Raw genomic sequence first — 26,500 nt, forward strand, 5'->3', positions numbered from 1 at the left:
TATATATATATATATATATATATATATATATATATATATATATATATATATATATATTATGCACTCCACTCATAGTCATTCACTTTTCCATCTGTCGGTGAGCATTTTTCATTTTAAATGAGTCAATTTAGTAATTTACAATGTTTATGTCAATAAATCCAAAATGTCTATCAATTCATGGCATGGACCCCAAATCAAATGACTTGCATCTTTCGCCACTGTCCTTCTATGTTTCCTAACTAATACTTTCCCTTTTACACCCAGTCCTTTTATTAATTCTTTTCTTTTTTTCTTAAACTTTACCGACATGTTTTTCCACTGAAATTATTCAACAAATTTCATGCACAAAAATAAAAATTCACCACGGTTCAATTCTGTGTAACTGCAATCGGAAGGGGTTGGAATCACTTGATGTCGAAATTGATTTTTAAAGGAGACTAAACTCTTAATGAAAAAAAAATAAAAACAAAAATTCAACTATTTTTAAACGGCCATTATTATTAAGAATTTTTAGAAGATTAGTGGGTGAGAATAGAATCTAACATTTTATACAAGAACATGGTTGCTAACGTTAACAAGAACAAGAACAAGCTGGCATACAAATACAACAAAATTCAACTTTGTTAATACCATTATAATACCAACACTTGTTTCAATATCAATCACAAAATAACATCAATAATGTTCATAAAACAAATAATATTAAATACACACAACAACCCTAAGTCTTTCTTTTAAATTGATTGGTCCCAATAATGCAACTTGTCACATCATCATTTTAATTTTTTTGTCCCCAATAACAAATGTAATATAAATATTTTAGACTCTTTAATCCAGTTCAGTTGTAGTTGTGCAAGAAAATCACACTGCTGAAACGCGAGTTGAATCTGCGACGTTTCACTAAATTATAATACAATTGTAACTGTAACTGCAATTTGCAATTTAAAACGATGTGATTTGATCGATTATTTCAAACTTCATCCCCGGTCCAATTTCTCTTGAGCTTCGGCCCGGTGGGCCCTTCCTCACCCAACAACTCATTAGGCAATTTTAAACCAGGAACCACTTTATCCAACTTTTTCAACTCCTCACCTAAATCATAAGTAATTTTAGGTCCCCATTGCCTAAAATAATTCAACCAACTAGGCTCAACAACCTCATCCCCCAAATACTCCCCAGAAACAATCTCAAAACCATTTCCAAAATCAACAACCTTATCACTCTTCTTAGTCTCATTCTTGATCCCTATCTCACTAACACCTTGAAGAACAAGTCCAGCTTTTGAATAAATAGCATGACCATTCAATGAAGAATAAGCCACAGATTTATTCCCACTTTGAAACTCAACTTGTGAAGCATCAATCCATTGACCATTACTATGTTGTGAAAAATAAACACTTTTCAACTCTCCATTGAAGTTACTTATCCTTAAAGTAACATGTTCCCAATCACCAATATGTTCACCTATTTTACCAAGTGAAATGTTATCTATAAGCCCAACTTTCAATGTCCCTGGCCCATTAAAAGGGTAGAAAACCCAATAGGCCAAATCAGTAAATGTTCCACCAAACATTGGTTTTACATGAATATATGCTTGAAAATTTTTGAAATCACCTTTTTTGACTCTTTCTCTATTAGCTTCATCTTTTGGTAGATCAACCCAATAAGCACCATCATTACTTCCACCTTGAGGAAGATTTGAGCCTAATGGGTCGATTTCAATTGGATTTTCTTCTTCACCTTTCTTATAAAGCAATGCTCCATTTGAGAAATACCATTTAATTGAACAAGGTTGAAACTTTTCATTTGGGTGCAAGTACATGAAAGGTGAATAGTTTTGTGCTAGTGCCTTAACTTGGGGTAAATTAGGCATTGATGAAAAACTCAAAAAGTTAGAATTTTTCAAACAAGAAATAGGTAAAGGGCCATTTGTGATTTCACCAACATGTGCTAAGAATGTTCCAACAAGAACACTAGGAGCTTGTGTGCCTCTATTGCTTGGTCTAACATAGTGAACATTGATACCTTTTTCATCAATTTTCTTGTCTTTTCCCCAAATCCATGAGTTAATCTCACATTGGTCAGTGAGATCTGACCTTACACATTGGATTCTATCAAGAGAAGGCTTTTCAGGTGAGGTTGTGACAATATGGCCTAAAGGGGTGTAACCATTAGGTGCTATTGGTAACCAAATGTAACCATCTTTGTCTTGTTTGATTTTTTGTGACTTGCTAGTCCAAACAAGTGCGTAATCAATTGGATTTTTCAATGCTCCATTGGATTCATCTTTTGCAACTAAAACCCAACCAAAGAGAGGTTTGTTGTTGGGTTGACTATAGTGTCCTAATGCGAAGAACCCTTGAGGTATTTGTGTTGGCTCAAAGAAAGTTGCTCCTTGATCATTTTGTCCACCTTCTAAGGTTGTCCAAATTTTGTTGAATGTTGAGATTTGTGACACTTTTAGTCCTCCTAGATCAATGATTCCACTACCAAATCCACCACCTAGATACATACATATGCAAAGTTATCATTAAAAAAGAATTAGAATGTCATGATATTACTATTAAAATGAACTAAATAACAAGAGAATTAACGAAGGAATTTCATACTTTTAATAGTGATAATAAGATTCAAATTCTCTGTAATTAAAAAACGCATTCACACATTCAAATGTAGTTGGTTGTCCGATCAAAGATCAAACGACACTAATTTAAAAATTAATAATTTTAAAACATTAAATATGTTTTTTCTAAATCGTTCGAACAAGATCAAATGGTTTATAACATCTTAATAGAGTGAATACGGAAAAAACACGACCGCATTGGATTCAATTTCGTGATAGTATCAAGAAGAAAGTAGGGGAAGAATTGATTTACCTTGTGGCCAAATTGGTAAGTTAGCTGGAAGCTTGAATAAAGTGTCAATTGGAAGAGATTTAATCTTGTTAGAAGAAGAAGATGAGTTCCCCATTATTGAGTTTTCTATAGACAAGAGATTGAATGTTGTGTGGGGTAAGTATGGCTAGTTGGTCATTATATATATATAGAAACAGCTATTGCAAGAAGCATATTCCATTCCAAACACCTTGGCGTGTTAAAATTTCAATGATGCTTTTACATATGATAATGTTTTTCTTACTTTTTCCGTTGATATTAAATAAGCAAAGTCCTAGAATTTTTTAAAGGAAAATTGAATTTAAAAATCAGGTGAGTTTTGTTTTGAAGAAAAAATCAAGAGAGTTAAATGACTAAGATAAGATAACCACTAATAAGAAAATTGCATAAATATATGTGGTTCATTTAATACATCTTTTCAAAATAATTAAACCATGTATTATTTATGTGTGTGCCTAAATAATTATTATTTGTGATCTGTGCCTGGATATAATAAAAGACAAATGATAGGATAGATATTTTATGCTTTGTTTTAGTTCACTATATAGTGAATTGATAGAATTCGGTAAGTCACTCGATTCACTCAATAATATTATGCTTGTAATAGTGTTTTTTTTACATCTTTGGATGAGAAATTAGAAACATGATCATTAAAAAATTCTTGTGCATCTTCTTTAAAAAATAATTTAACCAAGTACTTTCAAGATTATTGTACTTGCTAAAGTTCAATAATTCAGAGAAAGAGACTCCCTTACATAGGGATTTTGTGACTCTGTATTTTTTTTTAATTTTTTTGTCTCAGCTGTAGAGGTTAGGGCATTTATAAAGGTTCTATGGAGAAGGTTAGGAAACAATTTCCTAAGTGGGAAAGATTGGTTCTTGAATCATATGTAAAATAACTTTTTTAATTGAGTGGCCTTTCTTGAACATTATTCCTCAGACACTTCATAAACCACTTGTGATAAGTGAAGCAAATTAGTTGAATAAGTGACTCCAAATACAAGACAGAGTGAATTGTGATATTTAAAAATCAAGATTAATATTAAAAAAATCTTTAAAAAAACAATTTATGTTAGTTCAAAATGAAGGTGAGAAAAACATAAAGGGGAGCGGGGGAGGGGGTTTAATTGTGTTAACTTTTTCTTTCTTTTCTAAAACTCTCTTATCAGATTATGAACCAAAGGTCTAGAATCTGATACATAAGTGATTCTTTGCGATGGATAAGATAGATCAAGAGTTAGAGAGTCAAGGAAAGATAGACACACCAATATATCCTAGTTCCTCTCGCAAATAAGGAGTAGTTTAGTCCTGTAATACGGTGAACTGACTTTTTATTAATCGGAATGTCGCGGTAAGCAAGAGTCGCCACCGACTTTTATTTTATCCAAACAAATTCGGAAAGGCAAAAAGAAACAGAAAAAAACCTTTTTAAAGAAATCTAAGTTCGGGGGGTAATTTATGCAAAGGGAAGGTGTAAGGCACCCTTTGCATCCATGGTTTCCCATGGGCTCTTAATTGCTTTGCTTGCTCGTTTGTTTAGAAAATGTAGATGAAAGAGATAGGGACTTTAGCTCGTAAATGAGCGTAGCCCTTTTGAAAAATTATGAGAAAGAATATAATGAAAGTTTGAGCATTGCAAGGCAATTAGGGGCAATTACCTTAAACTCAGATGATAGGTCTCTTTTTAGCCTTTCAGAATGAAAGGGTCAATCCTTGCCATAAGAGGGCAGGAAGCCTTTCGTTTGGAGGTTGAAGGGTCGTCGAAGCATCCTTTGCCATAAGACTGTCCCATGCCATAAGAGGGCAGGTAGTCTAAGGTAAGGATCAGAATAAGCCTTATTCGTAGGCAACCAGAAGATACATCAGCCTTTTTCCGTAGGCAACTTCCGAGGGTCGAGGTCATTTTTGTGTATCGAAGGCAGCATCATTTAGGGTCGTATGACCTTTAGTATTCGAGGCAACATGGCTGAGGTATCCTCATATTCGAGGGACGTGGCTTATTCTGCAAAAACACAAGGCAACAAGGCAACAGGCAACAAGGCAACAAGGCAACAGAGAGGTTACCCCAAAAGCGTGCGTGTGTGCACCAATCACGTGATTATATTCAGAAAATTATCTTATAATTAATTATCTACATTGATTTAAGGCTTGCACTCCCTAAGATTACTAACCACACAATAATATAATAGTAATAATGGGGAAGGGAAATTGTAACCAGCGGAGGAGAGGGGAATTGAAACCAGCGGGATATAATTAAAAATTAAAACAGAAAATATTAGAGTTAGGGTTACCAATACACGTAGCTTTGGCATCTGACAAACCCTGAAAAGGAGAAAGAAGAGACAGAAAACGGAGAGTGAGTGCATTATCAGGTTCGAGGGTAAACTTCATTAACCACAAAGAAAGTAGAATAATAAATTAAAAAATAGAATAAAGAGAAAGTACTTAGCTTGGCATTTGCCTGACAGGGTTGAGGGCACGGGTTTGCCATTAACCACAAAGAAAGTAGAATAATAAATTAAAAAATAGAATAAAGAGAAAGTACTTAGCTTGGCATCTGCCTGACAGGGTTGAGGGCAAGGGTTTGCCAGAAGCATCGACTTTAGTTTTGTATTTGATCTGATATGGTTGATAGGGCGCCTTTTAAGGTTAACCCTGAAAAGAAACAAGGCAGACAAAATATGAAGGCGAAACAAACCCGTATATAAAATAAACCAAATAGGAAGTAACATTAAATTAAGTAGAATACTTAACTTTGGGTTTTTGAATCAGGCGCGTAGTCGGAAGGCGTTTGAAAAAAAGCAATCCTGAAAAAGGCACAGAAGAAGAAGATTTTTTCAGTGTAGAGCCGATCTTTTTAAACCCTGATTTAAAATTCAAATTGCACATAATTGTAAATTGATTTAATTAATTATTGGTCTTACGACCTAATTAATTAAATCGGGTTAAGAAAATTAAATCGAATGCAAAAAATAATTTTTTATGAATTTTTGGAATCAAAAGGAAATAAATAGGAATTTTTAAAGATATGTATATAATTAAATAGATATTAAATAAGATATATAATTAAAAAAAAATAATATAAGTATTAAATTAATCACTAGATAAATAAATAAATAATAATTATAAAAAAGTTTTATAAAATAGATTTCGGTTATTATATTATTATAGAGAAAAGAAATTGAATGATATATATATGTATATGTATAAATAAAATTAATTATGTTATATAATTATAAATAAAAAAAATTAAAAAAAACTTAGCTTTTATTCAATACCGCACGTGTATGACGGTCCTTGGTGCACCTGCGTCTCCAGGGGCGTTGGATCAACTGGCTGTTCAGATGAATGGACATGATGATGAGGGAGCACCGTAGCAGGTGTTTCATAACGCATATGATCCATCTGGGTTTAAAAAACGCGCGCCAAAGCCATCCAGTGAGGAGACGCCACGTAGTTGTCTTCAACCTCTCCTCCGTCGTTTTAGCTCTGGTTCTAACTTTTACCAACGGACGCTTCCGTTGCTATAGCCCTGCAGCTTACGAATACAAGCAAACCGGTACAAAAAAATTTCGCAAGGCCATCAATACATTCGTATGGACCTCACAAACTTGCCTATGGCCTTAATTTGGTCCAATTTGACCTGTGCAAGAAAACCCTAAACAAAACCCTAGATCTTCGTTCATGGCTAAACACAATTATAGTACCCAGAATTCAAATTAAAGATCCAGAAACAATGAACACATCACAATAATCACATATATGCAAACAAAATTCGTTTATGACGCGTATTATGAGGTAATCGAGTAAGTTTTAGAAGGGTGCAAACCGTAATGAATTTGGCACGTTTCTGGACGTATCCCTTGCGTGTGAGGAGTGGAATAGATTCAGGGAAGAACTGGGAGGGTCCTTGAACGATTGGATCCTTTTGAATTGCCTTGTATCTTGATTCTGAGGTTTGAGATTTTTGTGAATTCTTGAGCTCGGTTTCACTTTCTTTGGCTGCCGATTTTTTTGTAACCCTAGAGGTCTGAATTTGTTCACTACTTATAGTAGTATGGATTGGGTTAATAAAACCAGAAAGAATCTCTTTGAATCAAATATTTGTAACCTTGGAAAATTTGATTTGAAATCATCTTAAAATCTTTCTAATTTTGGTTCACCTTCAATCTTCATTGAATCAATCCCTTTTGCACGAATTTTTACTGAATATATGATTTGATTGGTGATTGGAAGTGGTTAATAATAGAATCAAATCAAATTTTGCAATTATATGATTTATTTTGATTTTAAATTCCTTTTAATATGAATAAAAATTCATAATAAATCACATAATTCAAGTAAATTCATGGAAATTTATTTATGGGCTCTCAATGTCATAAGGAACAAGTTTGGATCTCAAAAGCTTAGGCCCATTTGCAAAAAATTTCAAGTTCCTTCACATTTTTCCCTCCAAAATCACCTAACTTTGACAAGGCCTATCTCCCTCAATTTTTGAGGTATGGAAGTGTTCTAAGACATTTTAGAAACCTTGGAGAGTCCCCTAACCAATGTCATTGGTCCCGTATCAAAATCATTTTTCATTCTCATTTTATGTGCTTTTGAAAAAAGTGTCTTTTTGTTGACTTTTGAAAAGGACCTATAATGTATGAAGCCATATCTCTTAAACCATTGACCTATGAGCTCTGATTCTTGGACCATTGGATAGAGGAATGAATTCTCTTCAAAATGAGCTTTGGTGGGAATTTTTCTGATGAAGTATGAATATTTGGTGAATTTTCAAAGTTTGGTTGACTTTTTTTAGTTCATGCCCAAAATAGTAACTTTCGTCTTTTGACTTTTCTGATCTTTCCTTGCATCATCATGATCAACCCTTGATCAAATGATGATTTTAGGGTTATGAGGATGTTGCTGACCAAATATCTTGAACTTTGTCTGTATATTGACTTGAAATGACTATTTTGCCCTTGAGAGTCGACTGTTGACCTAATCAAGATTTGAGGGACTCAATTTGCTCTGATTGACTTGAAACTTTATATGGAGATACTTTGGGATGTTAGTGACCCTATGGAACCATCTTGAGCCATTGATTCAATGATTTTCCATTGCATTAATAACTCCCTAGTTCAGAGCTTTTGTATAGGAGAGTGTGTTTTGGAGCTTTGTCTTTTGTTTTGATTTTATGTGTGGAAAATAACATGGGCAAATTTTGGGGTATGACAGCTGCCCCTGTTCAATTATCTTAAACCTGAAGATGTAGAGTGGTCTGTATGCCAGTCGGTATCTGAAGGTTGGAGATGATTGAACATAAGAATACCAAGAAATTTGCCCTATTTGAAGTAGGGACTTTTGTCGGAGATGGGCTTGTAGATGCCATCTGATAGTTGTTAGAGTGTAGATTGTTACGCAATTTCTGCTTTTGCTGTCTTCCCTCTTTTGAATGTTGAGGAACCGTCAAAGGTATCGACTCAAATCTGTGTTGGGTTATTTAAGGAACCGTCAAAGGTATCGACTTAAATTCGAAGCATATTGTTGAGGCACCGTCAAAGGTATCGACTCAGATATGCGGATAGATTGTATAAGGAACCGTCAAAGGTGTCGACTTATATCTGAAGTGTGTTGTTAAGGAACCGTCAAAGGTGTCGACTTAACTCTTGATGTGGGTTGTTAAGGAACCGTCAAAGGTATCGACTTAACTCTGAAGCATATCATTGAGGCACCGTCAAAGGTATCGACTCAGATATGCAGACAGATTGTATAAGGAACCGTCAAAGGTGTCGACTTATATCTGAAATGTGTTGTTAAGGAACCGTCAAAGGTGTCGACTTAACTCTTGATATATTAAGGAACCGTCAAAGGTATCGACTTAATACTTGAAAATAGATTGTTAAGGAACCGTCAAAGGTGTCGACTTAACTCTTGTAAATGGAGATAGTGGTATCCTGAAAAGTAGAGGTTAGTTTTCTTTATGCCATGTCATGATGCATGCAATGTGTTTGTATGACGGGATTCTCAAAATAAATGAGGACCTCGTATGTTATGTATGCAATTGTCGCGCTGTTTTATGTATTATGTATGAACGTGTATGCAATTGTATGAATATGTTTATGACATGTGATATGTGAATATGATTCATGTTGTCTTGATTGAGAAAATAAATCTCTGTATCTTTGAAGATGTTCAGCTGGGGATTTACGGTTTCTGCTTGGGGATGATCAGTAATTTGATGTACCCTGATTTAGGGATATTAATAAATCATGTTGGAGAAGAGCAAAGTGTCGGAGAACAGGTGGTATTGAAGATGTAAACTCTGTTGGGGAGCCATGTCTTTGTCGGGCCGAGTATGTTTGAAGATATCTTCTAGAGGATTGCTCTGTGGGGATATGATTTTGTGAAATCGGAATTGCGGGAAGGCATGGATGCCTTGAATATTTCCCCCAGTATTATAGTGACTACCATTCCTGTATTTGATTAGGACATGCCACTGAGTATTTGATAAAGATGTAAAACTAGACTTGCATAGATTTTCCCCTGCTAGTAGGATCTTTGGAAAGATTCGCCTCGCGAGGGCTTTATGAGATGTACACTATGGGCGATATGCCCCCAGTAATCATAGGCTCAAGACAGTGTCCCATGTTGATTGGGGACTAGCTTTAGATATACTTGGATGTATGCCCCTGATTGATCGAGCATCCATGAGAGATTCTCGGAATCTTGACTTGATTGCCCCAGATTGATCGGTAAAGAGTATGAAACCCACTTGGGATATATGCCTTTGACTGTTTGTCATTTGAGAGATTCTTGGAATCTTGACTTGATTGCCCCAGATTGATTGGGCAAAACATGTCATGCCCCTTGTATACGTAAGAGACATGGCTTCTTGGAGTGATTTTGTTTGTCGGGATAACTTTCAGTCATTAGCCATACCCTGTGCAAATTTATTCTGATGCTAACATTTGAAATTGCGTAGCAGAATATGTTTAATAATGAATTCATGAGATGCAATGCATACGTTTGTCTTGAGTTTTAAAAAAAAACATTAAAACAAGAGATGTAAAAGCGTGATATTTGTAAAACATGCTATTTTTTGTAGAAGCGAAATATCCACTCAGCATTTTAGTAAACCTTAAGGAGTCGGGATACCTTTTTGGTGACAGTATGCTTTCGAACTAACCATGCTTCAGTTAGGACTTTCAAGGGTTGTAACGTGGCTTGGTTCACGGTTTTAAGAAACAAAAGATAAAGGCTCAAAGTTTATTTATACCCATCCCCTTCTTCGTGATGTTCTTCATTCCTAAGCTCAGTTGGTTCGACTTATGCATTCAGGTTCCAAGAGACTTTTGGATTTGCGCCTTTGATAATGTTGATGGTTCGCAAACAAAGAGAACTCTTGAGATGGCAGTCACTTCTTCCTTTTGGTAGTCACAACTTTGAGTTGTTCAAGAATTTATTGACTTCTCTTTTTTTTCTTTTTTTTTTCTTCATCTTTTTGATATCCCTAACTTTTGCCTGAACTGTCTATTTTGAGCTTACAGTCAGCCGGATGCCTTGATTTTTGCCTAAGTCACCTTTTTGATTTTTGACTTAGCAGGCTTTTCTTTGTTTTTTCATTTTTTTTCCTTTTGAAAGATATTGACTGCGTTGCTTAATGATTGATGAACCATCATTGTCTTTTGATTGACATCTTCAACACTTCTTTGATGTGTATGGTTGAACGTTTATGATTGAAACCTTTGTTGAAAGGTGTACTGAATGATTCTCTTAAAATAGAATGCACAGCCAAATTAACTGAGAACTACCCTGCCCCAGGTTATGATCAAGGGTTTTAATTAGTACAAGAAAGAAAACTTCTACTTCTTAGGCTCAAAGGGGTTAACGAGGGATTAACATCCTTATATCTCCACTGTTTAGGAATTGAAACAATGCCTGTACATCGTCAGCATAGTCTGTTCAAAAGCATACTATATGAGATTGCGGTATCGTTCTCGTCATCCTCCCTTAAAAGGTTTACAGCTTAGCAAGAGTTGAGTATCACAAAACATATGCCGAGTAACGACATAATTTAAAAAGAGTGATAGCGAAATAATTTATTCAAGACAAACATATGCAATGCACTGATGATGATTATTAAAACAAATAATGTCTATCATAATTGGAGTGTTTAAACAAACAGAATAGAAATTGCAAATGAAAGTAAATCTAATGATCTAAAAAGTTCATCCTTCTAGGTATTAATCAATCTTTTTGTGATTAGGCATAGGAGTAGTGATCACCACAGGAGTCTTGGGATGATAGAATTCAATTTCACCAGCATCGATCATGTCTTGAATCTTGTTCTTCAATGGCCAACAATCATTCGTATCATGCCCAGGGCTATTGGAGTGATATGCGCACCTCGCATTGGGCTTATAACGAGAAGAGGAGGTACTAGGATTCCTCGGAGGATCCTTCAAAGTGATTAGCCCTTTCTTCAGCAATTGTTGCAACGCTTCGGCCAGAGTCATATTGATCTTTGCGAATTGGCGCTTAGGTGTATCTGACTTGTGTATTTGTTGTTGAACTGGTGTAGAGATTAGAATTGTCCCCACAGATTGGTTGGGTTCATTGCGACCTTTCCGATTGTACCCAGTATTGGCCATATGAGGTTTCTCAGGTGAATTGAAGTCAATGATCTTGCAATCAATGAGGTCTTGGATCATGTGCTTCAACGGTCCACAATCCTCTGTATCATGACCAGGACTGTTTGAATGATAAGCACATCTTGCATGGTACTTGTACCCAGGAGCGGGATTAGTAGGAAGTGAATATGGAGGCAATAGAGTTATCAAGTTCTGATTGAGCAGTTGTTGCAGAGCTTGAGACAGCGACATATGTAATGGAGTAAATGACCGCTTAGGCTTGGATCTCTGATTATCTTGACCACCTTGATACTTATATTGATTCTTCTCCTTCTCGATCAGAAGTGCCTTCAATTCTTCTTGCCCCTTGGCCAAGTGAAAGATTACTTTTTGGAACTGGTTATTCTGAGCCTGAAGATTTTTGACAGATTGTTCGAGATCCATGATGCTGAAATAAACAGCGAGGAAGGATGAGAGACCTATTGTAAGAAACCTGTTATGCGGTGTTATGAATGCAAATGCAATATTTTCAAGGATCTCTAGGAATTAAGTCAGCAACATTTAGAAAGTGATTTGGTCATGTCTTTGTCAGGAGAAATCTGAACTTTGTCTTTGAACGTCTTTCTTTAAGAATCAAGCTCACCATATCGAGTGGGTCATCGCCTCTGATTCGGGATACTTCTGAATTTGAAGATACATGTCTAGAGGAAAATAAATCCTCTTGCCCCTTGATAGGTGCGATGTCTTTGAATTGGAAGGTACGTGGCCAGAGGAAAATAAATCCTCTTGCCCCTAGATAAGAATTCAGTCCTTGATAAGAGTACCTGAAATTGTGTGTTCTAAATCCCTAAGATCCTTGAAAGGGTTAGTTAATTATGTTATGCTTATGATGTCATGATGTCATGATGTTATGCGAATGCAGTGCATCAAGCAAAGCGTAGGATAATAAGGGTAAACAAGTCGCTTAGCAAAACCTGCAGGGAAACAAAGGTTAGTAGCAAATACAAACAAGCCACACAATTTTTGGCTTAAGGCTTGCATGGAGTCTGATCAGGTGTCTTTCCCAAGGGTATTTCTATGGATAAGGAGATTTCAGCAACAGGTTCTACAAGTTATCCAGAATTGTCAGCCCTTCTAAAGCACCCTCGGACATGATGCATTTGCACCATGCAATGATACTTTGAGAAAGAACCTATCTGAATTGTAGCATCGGGTAGCGACTAGTTCTTAACATTTGTCAAGAGTAGTCCCCCCACTACGTTCCTAAAGGCCAGGATGGGTTAAGGGTAACTAAAGGTCCTTGAGCTCCGGCGCACCCACAGACACATACATAAACCTCCCTCATTTGAGAAAGGTGTGCATATGCTATGGAGTCCTAACTCAAGCGTGAACTTCATACTGAATCATCTCCCACATATGTGAAAGAGGTCCTTATGACTATGCCACTCCTAATCTTAAGGGTTCTTGAATCCGGGAATAGGATTCGTCCTTCAGTTAATTCCCAAAACGCCCCTGAAAAATAAAACAAACAAAGCAAATAATAGAAAACATTTTAAAATGAATCCTAAACCTTTAAGGTAACCCCTCTTAATCGAAATTTTCCCCAGCAGAGTCGCCAGTTCTGTAATACGGTGAACTGACTTTTTATTAATCGGAATGTCGCGGTAAGCAAGAGTCGCCACCGACTTTTATTTTATCCAAACAAATTCGGAAAGGCAAAAAGAAACAGAAAAAAACCTTTTTAAAGAAATCTAAGTTCGGGGGGTAATTTATGCAAAGGGAAGGTGTAAGGCACCCTTTGCATCCATGGTTTCCCATGGGCTCTTAATTGCTTTGCTTGCTCGTTTGTTTAGAAAATGTAGATGAAAGAGATAGGGACTTTAGCTCGTAAATGAGCGTAGCCCTTTTGAAAAATTATGAGAAAGAATATAATGAAAGTTTGAGCATTGCAAGGCAATTAGGGGCAATTACCTTAAACTCAGATGATAGGTCTCTTTTTAGCCTTTCAGAATGAAAGGGTCAATCCTTGCCATAAGAGGGCAGGAAGCCTTTCGTTTGGAGGTTGAAGGGTCGTCGAAGCATCCTTTGCCATAAGACTGTCCCATGCCATAGGAGGGCAGGTAGTCTAAGGTAAGGATCAGAATAAGCCTTATTCGTAGGCAACCAGAAGATACATCAGCCTTTTTCCGTAGGCAACTTCCGAGGGTCGAGGTCATTTTTGTGTATCGAAGGCAGCATCATTTAGGGTCGTATGACCTTTAGTATTCGAGGCAACATGGCTGAGGTATCCTCATATTCGAGGGACGTGGCTTATTCTGCAAAAACACAAGGCAACAAGGCAACAGGCAACAAGGCAACAAGGCAACAGAGAGGTTACCCCAAAAGCGTGCGTGTGTGCACCAATCACGTGATTATATTCAGAAAATTATCTTATAATTAATTATCTACATTGATTTAAGGCTTGCACTCCCTAAGATTACTAACCACACAATAATATAATAGTAATAATGGGGAAGGGAAATTGTAACCAGCGGAGGAGAGGGGAATTGAAACCAGCGGGATATAATTAAAAATTAAAACAGAAAATATTAGAGTTAGGGTTACCAATACACGTAGCTTTGGCATCTGACAAACCCTGAAAAGGAGAAAGAAGATACAGAAAACGGAGAGTGAGTGCATTATCAGGTTCGAGGGTAAACTTCATTAACCACAAAGAAAGTAGAATAATAAATTAAAAAATAGAATAAAGAGAAAGTACTTAGCTTGGCATTTGCCTGACAGGGTTGAGGGCAAGGGTTTGCCATTAACCACAAAGAAAGTAGAATAATAAATTAAAAAATAGAATAAAGAGAAAGTACTTAGCTTGGCATTTGCCTGACAGGGTTGAGGGCAAGGGTTTGCCAGAAGCATCGACTTTAGTTTTGTATTTGATCTGATATGGTTGATAGGGCGCCTTTTAAGGTTAACCCTGAAAAGAAACAAGGCAGACAAAATATGAAGGCGAAACAAACCCGTATATAAAATAAACCAAATAGGAAGTAACATTAAATTAAGTAGAATACTTAACTTTGGGTTTTTGAATCAGGCGCGTAGTCGGAAGGCGTTTGAAAAAAAGCAATCCTGAAAAAGGCACAGAAGAAGAAGATTTTTTCAGTGTAGAGCCGATCTTCGTAAACCCTGATTTAAAATTCAAATTGCACATAATTGTAAATTGATTTAATTAATTATTGGTCTTACGACCTAATTAATTAAATCGGGTTAAGAAAATTAAATCGAATGCAAAAAATAATTTTTTATGAATTTTTGGAATCAAAAGGAAATAAATATGAATTTTTAAAGATATGTATATAATTAAATAGATATTAAATAAGATATATAATTAAAAAAAAATAATATAAGTATTAAATTAATCACTAGATAAATAAATAAATAATAATTATAAAAAAGTTTTATAAAATAGATTTCGGTTATTATATTATTATAGAGAAAAGAAATTGAATGATATATATATATGTATATGTATAAATAAAATTAATTATGTTATATAATTATAAATAAAAAAAATTAAAAAAAACTTAGCTTTTATTCAATACCGCACGTGTATGACGGTCCTTGGTGCACCTGCGTCTCCAGGGGCGTTGGATCAACTGGCTGTTCAGATGAATGGACATGATGATGAGGGAGCACCGTAGCAGGTGTTTCATAACGCATATGATCCATCTGGGTTTAAAAAAACGCGCGCCAAAGCCATCTAGTGAGGAGACGCCACGTAGTTGTCTTCAACCTCTCCTCCGTCGTTTTAGCTCTGGTTCTAACTTTTACCAACGGACGCTTCCGTTGCTATAGCCCTGCAGCTTACGAATACAAGCAAACCGGTACAAAAAAATTTCGCAAGGCCATCAATACATTCGTATGGACCTCACAAACTTGCCTATGGCCTTAATTTGGTCCAATTTGACCTGTGCAAGAAAACCCTAAACAAAACCCTAGATCTTCGTTCATGGCTAAACACAATTATAGTACCCAGAATTCAAATTAAAGATCCAGAAACAATGAACACATCACAATAATCACATATATGCAAACAAAATTCGTTTATGACGCGTATTATGAGGTAATCGAGTAAGTTTTAGAAGGGTGCAAACCGTAATGAATTTGGCACGTTTCTGGACGTATCCCTTGCGTGTGAGGAGTGGAATAGATTCAGGGAAGAACTGGGAGGGTCCTTGAACGATTGGATCCTTTTGAATTGCCTTGTATCTTGATTCTGAGGTTTGAGATTTTTGTGAATTCTTGAGCTCGGTTTCACTTTCTTTGGCTGCCGATTTTTTTGTAACCCTAGAGGTCTGAATTTGTTCACTACTTATAGTAGTATGGATTGGGTTAATAAAACCAGAAAGAATCTCTTTGAATCAAATATTTGTAACCTTGGAAAATTTGATTTGAAATCATCTTAAAATCTTTCTAATTTTGGTTCACCTTCAATCTTCATTGAATCAATCCCTTTTGCACGAATTTTTACTGAATATATGATTTGATTGGTGATTGGAAGTGGTTAATAATAGAATCAAATCAAATTTTGCAATTATATGATTTATTTTGATTTTAAATTCCTTTTAATATGAATAAAAATTCATAATAAATCACATAATTCAAGTAAATTCGTGGAAATTTATTTATGGGCTCTCAATGTCATAAGGAACAAGTTTGGATCTCAAAAGCTTAGGCCCATTTGCAAAAAATTTCAAGTTCCTTCACATTTTTCCCTCCAAAATCACCTAACTTTGACAAGGCCTATCTCCCTCAATTTTTGAGGTATGGAAGTGTTCTAAGACATTTTAGAAACCTTGGAGAGTCCCCTAACCAATGTCATTGGTCCCGTATCAAAATCATTTTTCATTCTCATTTTATGTGCTTTTGAAAAAAGTGTCTTTTTGTTGACTTTTGAAAAGGACCTATAATGTATGAAGCCATATCTCTTAAACCATTGACCTATGAGCTCTGATTCTTGGACCATTGGATAGAGGAATGAATTCTCTTCAAAATGAGCTTTGGTGGGAATTTTTCTGATGAAGTATGAATATTTGGTGAATTTTCAAAGTTTGGTTGACTTTTTTTAGTTCATGCCCAAAATAGTAACTTTTGTCTTTTGACTTTTCTGATCTTTCCTTGCATCATCATGATCAACCCTTGATCAAATGATGATTTTAGGGTTATGAGGATGTTGCTGACCAAATATCTTGAACTTTGTCTGTATATTGACTTGAAATGACTATTTTGCCCTTGAGAGTCGACTGTTGACCTAATCAAGATTTGAGGGACTCAATTTGCTCTGATTGACTTGAAACTTTATATGGAGATACTTTGGGATGTTAGTGACCCTATGGAACCATCTTGAGCCATTGATTCAATGATTTTCCATTGCATTAATAACTCCCTAGTTCAGAGCTTTTGTATAGGAGAGTGTGTTTTGGAGCTTTGTCTTTTGTTTTGATTTTATGTGTGGAAAATAACATGGGCAAATTTTGGGGTATGACAGCTGCCCCTGTTCAATTATCTTAAACCTGAAGATGTAGAGTGGTCTGTATGCCAGTCGGTATCTGAAGGTTGGAGATGATTGAACATAAGAATACCAAGAAATTTTCCCTATTTGAAGTAGGGACTTTTGTCGGAGATGGGCTTGTAGATGCCATCTGATAGTTGTTAGAGTGTAGATTGTTACGCAATTTCTGCTTTTGCTGTCTTCCCTCTTTTGAATGTTGAGGAACCGTCAAAGGTATCGACTCAAATCTGTGTTGGGTTATTTAAGGAACCGTCAAAGGTATCGACTTAAATTCGAAGCATATTGTTGAGGCACCGTCAAAGGTATCGACTCAGATATGCGGATAGATTGTATAAGGAACCGTCAAAGGTGTCGACTTATATCTGAAGTGTGTTGTTAAGGAACCGTCAAAGGTGTCGACTTAACTCTTGATGTGGGTTGTTAAGGAACCGTCAAAGGTATCGACTTAACTCTGAAGCATATCATTGAGGCACCGTCAAAGGTATCGACTCAGATATGCAGACAGATTGTATAAGGAACCGTCAAAGGTGTCGACTTATATCTGAAATGTGTTGTTAAGGAACCGTCAAAGGTGTCGACTTAACTCTTGATATATTAAGGAACCGTCAAAGGTATCGACTTAATACTTGAAAATAGATTGTTAAGGAACCGTCAAAGGTGTCGACTTAACTCTTGTAAATGGAGATAGTGGTATCCTGAAAAGTAGAGGTTAGTTTTCTTTATGCCATGTCATGATGCATGCAATGTGTTTGTATGACGGGATTCTCAAAATAAATGAGGACCTCGTATGTTATGTATGCAATTGTCGCGCTGTTTTATGTATTATGTATGAACGTGTATGCAATTGTATGAATATGTTTATGACATGTGATATGTGAATATGATTCATGTTGTCTTGATTGAGAAAATAAATCTCTGTATCTTTGAAGATGTTCAGCTGGGGATTTACGGTTTCTGCTTGGGGATGATCAGTAATTTGATGTACCCTGATTTAGGGATATTAATAAATCATGTTGGAGAAGAGCAAAGTGTCGGAGAACAGGTGGTATTGAAGATGTAAACTCTGTTGGGGAGCCATGTCTTTGTCGGGCCGAGTATGTTTGAAGATATCTTCTAGAGGATTGCTCTGTGGGGATATGATTTTGTGAAATCGGAATTGCGGGAAGGCATGGATGCCTTGAATATTTCCCCCAGTATTATAGTGACTACCATTCCTGGATTTGATTAGGACATGCCACTGAGTATTTGATAAAGATGTAAAACTAGACTTGCATAGATTTGCCCCTGCTAGTAGGATCTTTGGAAAGATTCGCCTCGCGAGGGCTTTATGAGATGTACACTATGGGCGATATGCCCCCAGTAATCATAGGCTCAAGACAGTGTCCCATGTTGATTAGGGACTAGCTTTAGATATACTTGGATGTATGCCCCTGATTGATCGAGCATCCATGAGAGATTCTCGGAATCTTGACTTGATTGCCCCAGATTGATCGGTAAAGAGTATGAAACCCACTTGGGATATATGCCTTTGACTGTTTGTCATTTGAGAGATTCTTGGAATCTTGACTTGATTGCCCCAGATTGATTGGGCAAAACATGTCATGCCCCTTGTATACGTAAGAGACATGGCTTCTTGGAGTGATTTTGTTTGTCGGGATAACTTTCAGTCATTAGCCATACCCTGTGCAAATTTATTCTGATGCTAACATTTGAAATTACGTAGCAGAATATGTTTAATAATGAATTCATGAGATGCAATGCATACGTTTGTCTTGAGTTTTAAAAAAAAACATTAAAACAAGAGATGTAAAAGCGTGATATTTGTAAAACATGCTATTTTTTGTAGAAGCGAAATATCCACTCAGCATTTTAGTAAACCTTAAGGAGTCGGGATACCTTTTTGGTGACAGTATGCTTTCGAACTAACCATGCTTCAGTTAGGACTTTCAAGGGTTGTAACGTGGCTTGGTTCACGGTTTTAAGAAACAAAAGATAAAGGCTCAAAGTTTATTTATACCCATCCCCTTCTTCGTGATGTTCTTCATTCCTAAGCTCAGTTGGTTCGACTTATGCATTCAGGTTCCAAGAGACTTTTGGATTTGCGCCTTTGATAATGTTGATGGTTCGCAAACAAAGAGAACTCTTGAGATGGCAGTCACTTCTTCCTTTTGGTAGTCACAACTTTGAGTTGTTCAAGAATTTATTGACTTCTCTTTTTTTTCTTTTTTTTTCTTCATCTTTTTGATATCCCTAACTTTTGCCTGAACTGTCTATTTTGAGCTTACAGTCAGCCGGATGCCTTGATTTTTGCCTAAGTCACCTTTTTGATTTTTGACTTAGCAGGCTTTTCTTTGTTTTTTCATTTTTTTTCCTTTTGAAAGATATTGACTGCGTTGCTTAATGATTGATGAACCATCATTGTCTTTTGATTGACATCTTCAACACTTCTTTGATGTGTATGGTTGAACGTTTATGATTGAAACCTTTGTTGAAAGGTGTACTGAATGATTCTCTTAAAATAGAATGCACAGCCAAATTAACTGAGAACTACCCTGCCCCAGGTTATGATCAAGGGTTTTAATTAGTACAAGAAAGAAAACTTCTACTTCTTAGGCTCAAAGGGGTTAACGAGGGATTAACATCCTTATATCTCCACTGTTTAGGAATTGAAACAATGCCTGTACATCGTCAGCATAGTCTGTTCAAAAGCATACTATATGAGATTGCGGTATCGTTCTCGTCATCCTCCCTTAAAAGGTTTACAGCTTAGCAAGAGTTGAGTATCACAAAACATATGCCGAGTAACGACATAATTTAAAAAGAGTGATAGCGAAATAATTTATTCAAGACAAACATATGCAATGCACTGATGATGATTATTAAAACAAATAATGTCTATCATAATTGGAGTGTTTAAACAAACAGAATAGAAATTGCAAATGAAAGTAAATCTAATGATCTAAAAAGTTCATCCTTCTAGGTATTAATCAATCTTTTTGTGATTAGGCATAGGAGTAGTGATCACCACAGGAGTCTTGGGATGATAGAATTCAATTTCACCAGCATCGATCATGTCTTGAATCTTGTTCTTCAATGGCCAACAATCATTCGTATCATGCCCAGGGCTATTGGAGTGATATGCGCACCTCGTATTGGGCTTATAACGAGAAGAGGAGGTACTAGGATTCCTCGGAGGATCCTTCAAAGTGATTAGCCCTTTCTTCAGCAATTGTTGCAACGCTTCGGCCAGAGTCATATTGATCTTTGCGAATTGGCGCTTAGGTGTATCTGACTTGTGTATTTGTTGTTGAACTGGTGTAGAGATTAGAATTGTCCCCACAGATTGGTTGGGTTCATTGCGACCTTTCCGATTGTACCCAGTATTGGCCATATGAGGTTTCTCAGGTGAATTGAAGTCAATGATCTTGCAATCAATGAGGTCTTGGATCATGTGCTTCAACGGTCCACAATCCTCTGTATCATGACCAGGACTGTTTGAATGATAAGCACATCTTGCATGGTACTTGTACCCAGGAGCGGGATTAGTAGGAAGTGAATATGGAGGCAATAGAGTTATCAAGTTCTGATTGAGCAGTTGTTGCAGAGCTTGAGACAGCGACATATGTAATGGAGTAAATGACCGCTTAGGCTTGGATCTCTGATTATCTTGACCACCTTGATACTTATATTGATTCTTCTCCTTCTCGATCAGAAGTGCCTTCAATTCTTCTTGCCCCTTGGCCAAGTGAAAGATTACTTTTTGGAACTGGTTATTCTGAGCCTGAAGATTTTTGACAGATTGTTCGAGATCCATGATGCTGAAATAAACAGCGAGGAAGGATGAGAGACCTATTGTAAGAAACCTGTTATGCGGTGTTATGAATGCAAATGCAATATTTTCAAGGATCTCTAGGAATTAAGTCAGCAACATTTAGAAAGTGATTTGGTCATGTCTTTGTCAGGAGAAATCTGAACTTTGTCTTTGAACGTCTTTCTTTAAGAATCAAGCTCACCATATCGAGTGGGTCATCGCCTCTGATTCGGGATACTTCTGAATTTGAAGATACATGTCTAGAGGAAAATAAATCCTCTTGCCCCTTGATAGGTGCGATGTCTTTGAATTGGAAGGTACGTGGCCAGAGGAAAATAAATCCTCTTGCCCCTAGATAAGAATTCAGTCCTTGATAAGAGTACCTGAAATTGTGTGTTCTAAATCCCTAAGATCCTTGAAAGGGTTAGTTAATTATGTTATGCTTATGATGTCATGATGTCATGATGTTATGCGAATGCAGTGCATCAAGCAAAGCGTAGGATAATAAGGGTAAACAAGTCGCTTAGCAAAACCTGCAGGGAAACAAAGGTTAGTAGCAAATACAAACAAGCCACACAATTTTTGGCTTAAGGCTTGCATGGAGTCTGATCAGGTGTCTTTCCCAAGGGTATTTCTATGGATAAGGAGATTTCAGCAACAGGTTCTACAAGTTATCCAGAATTGTCAGCCCTTCTAAAGCACCCTCGGACATGATGCATTTGCACCATGCAATGATACTTTGAGAAAGAACCTATCTGAATTGTAGCATCGGGTAGCGACTAGTTCTTAACATTTGTCAAGAGTAGTCCCCCCACTACGTTCCTAAAGGCCAGGATGGGTTAAGGGTAACTAAAGGTCCTTGAGCTCCGGCGCACCCACAGACACATACATAAACCTCCCTCATTTGAGAAAGGTGTGCATATGCTATGGAGTCCTAACTCAAGCGTGAACTTCATACTGACTCATCTCCCACATATGTGAAAGAGGTCCTTATGACTATGCCACTCCTAATCTTAAGGGTTCTTGAATCCGGGAATAGGATTCGTCCTTCAGTTAATTCCCAAAACGCCCCTGAAAAATAAAACAAACAAAGCAAATAATAGAAAACATTTTAAAATGAATCCTAAACCTTTAAGGTAACCCCTCTTAATCGAAATTTTCCCCAGCAGAGTCGCCAGTTCTGTAATACGGTGAACTGACTTTTTATTAATCGGAATGTCGCGGTAAGCAAGAGTCGCCACCGACTTTTATTTTATCCAAACAAATTCGGAAAGGCAAAAAGAAACAGAAAAAAACCTTTTTAAAGAAATCTAAGTTCGGGGGGTAATTTATGCAAAGGGAAGGTGTAAGGCACCCTTTGCATCCATGGTTTCCCATGGGCTCTTAATTGCTTTGCTTGCTCGTTTGTTTAGAAAATGTAGATGAAAGAGATAGGGACTTTAGCTCGTAAATGAGCGTAGCCCTTTTGAAAAATTATGAGAAAGAATATAATGAAAGTTTGAGCATTGCAAGGCAATTAGGGGCAATTACCTTAAACTCAGATGATAGGTCTCTTTTTAGCCTTTCAGAATGAAAGGGTCAATCCTTGCCATAAGAGGGCAGGAAGCCTTTCGTTTGGAGGTTGAAGGGTCGTCGAAGCATCCTTTGCCATAAGACTGTCCCATGCCATAGGAGGGCAGGTAGTCTAAGGTAAGGATCAGAATAAGCCTTATTCGTAGGCAACCAGAAGATACATCAGCCTTTTTCCGTAGGCAACTTCCGAGGGTCGAGGTCATTTTTGTGTATCGAAGGCAGCATCATTTAGGGTCGTATGACCTTTAGTATTCGAGGCAACATGGCTGAGGTATCCTCATATTCGAGGGACGTGGCTTATTCTGCAAAAACACAAGGCAACAAGGCAACAGGCAACAAGGCAACAAGGCAACAGAGAGGTTACCCCAAAAGCGTGCATGTGTGCACCAATCACGTGATTATATTCAGAAAATTATCTTAGAATTAATTATCTACATTGATTTAAGGCTTGCACTCCCTAAGATTACTAACCACACAATAATATAATAGTAATAATGGGGAAGGGAAATTGTAACCAGCGGAGGAGAGGGGAATTGAAACCAGCGGGATATAATTAAAAATTAAAACAGAAAATATTAGAGTTAGGGTTACCAATACACGTAGCTTTGGCATCTGACAAACCCTGAAAAGGAGAAAGAAGATACAGAAAACGGAGAGTGAGTGCATTATCAGGTTCGAGGGTAAACTTCATTAACCACAAAGAAAGTAGAATAATAAATTAAAAAATAGAATAAAGAGAAAGTACTTAGCTTGGCATTTGCCTGACAGGGTTGAGGGCAAGGGTTTGCCATTAACCACAAAGAAAGTAGAATAATAAATTAAAAAATAGAATAAAGAGAAAGTACTTAGCTTGGCATTTGCCTGACAGGGTTGAGGGCAAGGGTTTGCCAGAAGCATCGACTTTAGTTTTGTATTTGATCTGATATGGTTGATAGGGCGCCTTTTAAGGTTAACCCTGAAAAGAAACAAGGCAGACAAAATATGAAGGCGAAACAAACCCGTATATAAAATAAACCAAATAGGAAGTAACATTAAATTAAGTAGAATACTTAACTTTGGGTTTTTGAATCAGGCGCGTAGTCGGAAGGCGTTTGAAAAAAAGCAATCCTGAAAAAGGCACAGAAGAAGAAGATTTTTTCAGTGTAGAGCCGATCTTCGTAAACCCTGATTTAAAATTCAAATTGCACATAATTGTAAATTGATTTAATTAATTATTGGTCTTACGACCTAATTAATTAAATCGGGTTAAGAAAATTAAATCGAATGCAAAAAATAATTTTTTATGAATTTTTGGAATCAAAAGGAAATAAATATGAATTTTTAAAGATATGTATATAATTAAATAGATATTAAATAAGATATATAATTAAAAAAAAATAATATAAGTATTAAATTAATCACTAGATAAATAAATAAATAATAATTATAAAAAAGTTTTATAAAATAGATTTCGGTTATTATATTATTATAGAGAAAAGAAATTGAATGATATATATATATATATATGTATATGTATAAATAAAATTAATTATGTTATATAATTATAAATAAAAAAAATTAAAAAAAACTTAGCTTTTATTCAATACCGCACGTGTATGACGGTCCTTGGTGCACCTGCGTCTCCAGGGGCGTTGGATCAACTGGATGTTCAGATGAATGGACATGATGATGAGGGAGCACCGTAGCAGGTGTTTCATAACGCATATGATCCATCTGGGTTTAAAAAAACGCGCGCCAAAGCCATCTAGTGAGGAGACGCCACGTAGTTGTCTTCAACCTCTCCTCCGTCGTTTTAGCTCTGGTTCTAACTTTTACCAACGGACGCTTCCGTTGCTATAGCCCTGCAGCTTACGAATACAAGCAAACCGGTACAAAAAAATTTCGCAAGGCCATCAATACATTCGTATGGACCTCACAAACTTGCCTATGGCCTTAATTTGGTCCAATTTGACCTGTGCAAGAAAACCCTAAACAAAACCCTAGATCTTCGTTCATGGCTAAACACAATTATAGTACCCAGAATTCAAATTAAAGATCCAGAAACAATGAACACATCACAATAATCACATATATGCAAACAAAATTCGTTTATGACGCGTATTATGAGGTAATCGAGTAAGTTTTAGAAGGGTGCAAACCGTAATGAATTTGGCACGTTTCTGGACGTATCCCTTGCGTGTGAGGAGTGGAATAGATTCAGGGAAGAACTGGGAGGGTCCTTGAACGATTGGATCCTTTTGAATTGCCTTGTATCTTGATTCTGAGGTTTGAGATTTTTGTGAATTCTTGAGCTCGGTTTCACTTTCTTTGGCTGCCGATTTTTTTGTAACCCTAGAGGTCTGAATTTGTTCACTACTTATAGTAGTATGGATTGGGTTAATAAAACCAGAAAGAATCTCTTTGAATCAAATATTTGTAACCTTGGAAAATTTGATTTGAAATCATCTTAAAATCTTTCTAATTTTGGTTCACCTTCAATCTTCATTGAATCAATCCCTTTTGCACGAATTTTTACTGAATATATGATTTGATTGGTGATTGGAAGTGGTTAATAATAGAATCAAATCAAATTTTGCAATTATATGATTTATTTTGATTTTAAATTCCTTTTAATATGAATAAAAATTCATAATAAATCACATAATTCAAGTAAATTCGTGGAAATTTATTTATGGGCTCTCAATGTCATAAGGAACAAGTTTGGATCTCAAAAGCTTAGGCCCATTTGCAAAAAATTTCAAGTTCCTTCACATTTTTCCCTCCAAAATCACCTAACTTTGACAAGGCCTATCTCCCTCAATTTTTGAGGTATGGAAGTGTTCTAAGACATTTTAGAAACCTTGGAGAGTCCCCTAACCAATGTCATTGGTCCCGTATCAAAATCATTTTTCATTCTCATTTTATGTGCTTTTGAAAAAAGTGTCTTTTTGTTGACTTTTGAAAAGGACCTATAATGTATGAAGCCATATCTCTTAAACCATTGACCTATGAGCTCTGATTCTTGGACCATTGGATAGAGGAATGAATTCTCTTCAAAATGAGCTTTGGTGGGAATTTTTCTGATGAAGTATGAATATTTGGTGAATTTTCAAAGTTTGGTTGACTTTTTTTAGTTCATGCCCAAAATAGTAACTTTTGTCTTTTGACTTTTCTGATCTTTCCTTGCATCATCATGATCAACCCTTGATCAAATGATGATTTTAGGGTTATGAGGATGTTGCTGACCAAATATCTTGAACTTTGTCTGTATATTGACTTGAAATGACTATTTTGCCCTTGAGAGTCGACTGTTGACCTAATCAAGATTTGAGGGACTCAATTTGCTCTGATTGACTTGAAACTTTATATGGAGATACTTTGGGATGTTAGTGACCCTATGGAACCATCTTGAGCCATTGATTCAATGATTTTCCATTGCATTAATAACTCCCTAGTTCAGAGCTTTTGTATAGGAGAGTGTGTTTTGGAGCTTTGTCTTTTGTTTTGATTTTATGTGTGGAAAATAACATGGGCAAATTTTGGGGTATGACAAGTCCCATTGCCCTTTCAAGGGATTTCAATGTAATCACACCTGATTACAATTGCTCAAGCACACAAGCAAGAGACTTCCAATGCTCAAATACACAGGTAAAAGACTTCTAATGCTCAGGAACACAAGTAAGAAACGTACAGATGCTCAAGCTTACAAGCAATAGACTTCATATGCTCAACCACAGAGGCAAGAGACTTCCAGATGCTCAAGCACACAAGTAAGATATTTCAAATGCTCAAGCACACAATCAAGAGACTTCTTACAATTTAACTTGCAAATGAAAGAATGTTTAAGAGTTACACTTGATATACAATTAGAGGTGTAAACAAAATACAACACAAAAGACTCTTAAGACTTAAGAATTTCTAGAAAGTACAAGTGTTAATAAATTCTAAGTAAAATTTGTGCTTTTTCATTTGATAGAGTGACAACTCTTTGTTTGCCAATAGCTCATTCGCTTGCTTTTCTTCAAGTCTTCAGCTTCTTATATATAGAGACATAAAATAGTCG

General features: G+C 36.2%; 1 protein-coding gene across 1 annotated transcript; it reads right to left on the reverse strand.

The window, feature by feature from the left end:
* Positions 1 to 571: 571 nt before the first annotated feature.
* Positions 572 to 3,091, reverse strand: LOC131640423 (hypothetical protein At1g04090-like). Its single transcript, XM_058910821.1, has 2 exons — positions 2,877 to 3,091; positions 572 to 2,502 (listed from the first exon to the last, which is right to left on the reverse strand). The coding sequence occupies exons 1-2, from the start codon at positions 2,968 to 2,970 to the stop codon at positions 971 to 973; spliced, it is 1,626 nt and encodes a 541-aa protein (XP_058766804.1). The 5' UTR covers positions 2,971 to 3,091; the 3' UTR covers positions 572 to 970.
* Between the last annotated feature and the right edge of the window lie 23,409 nt (positions 3,092 to 26,500).

The sequence above is a fragment of the Vicia villosa genome, unplaced genomic scaffold, assembly GCF_029867415.1.
Source record: "Vicia villosa cultivar HV-30 ecotype Madison, WI unplaced genomic scaffold, Vvil1.0 ctg.003111F_1_1, whole genome shotgun sequence".
Taxonomy (NCBI): Eukaryota; Viridiplantae; Streptophyta; class Magnoliopsida; order Fabales; family Fabaceae; genus Vicia; species Vicia villosa.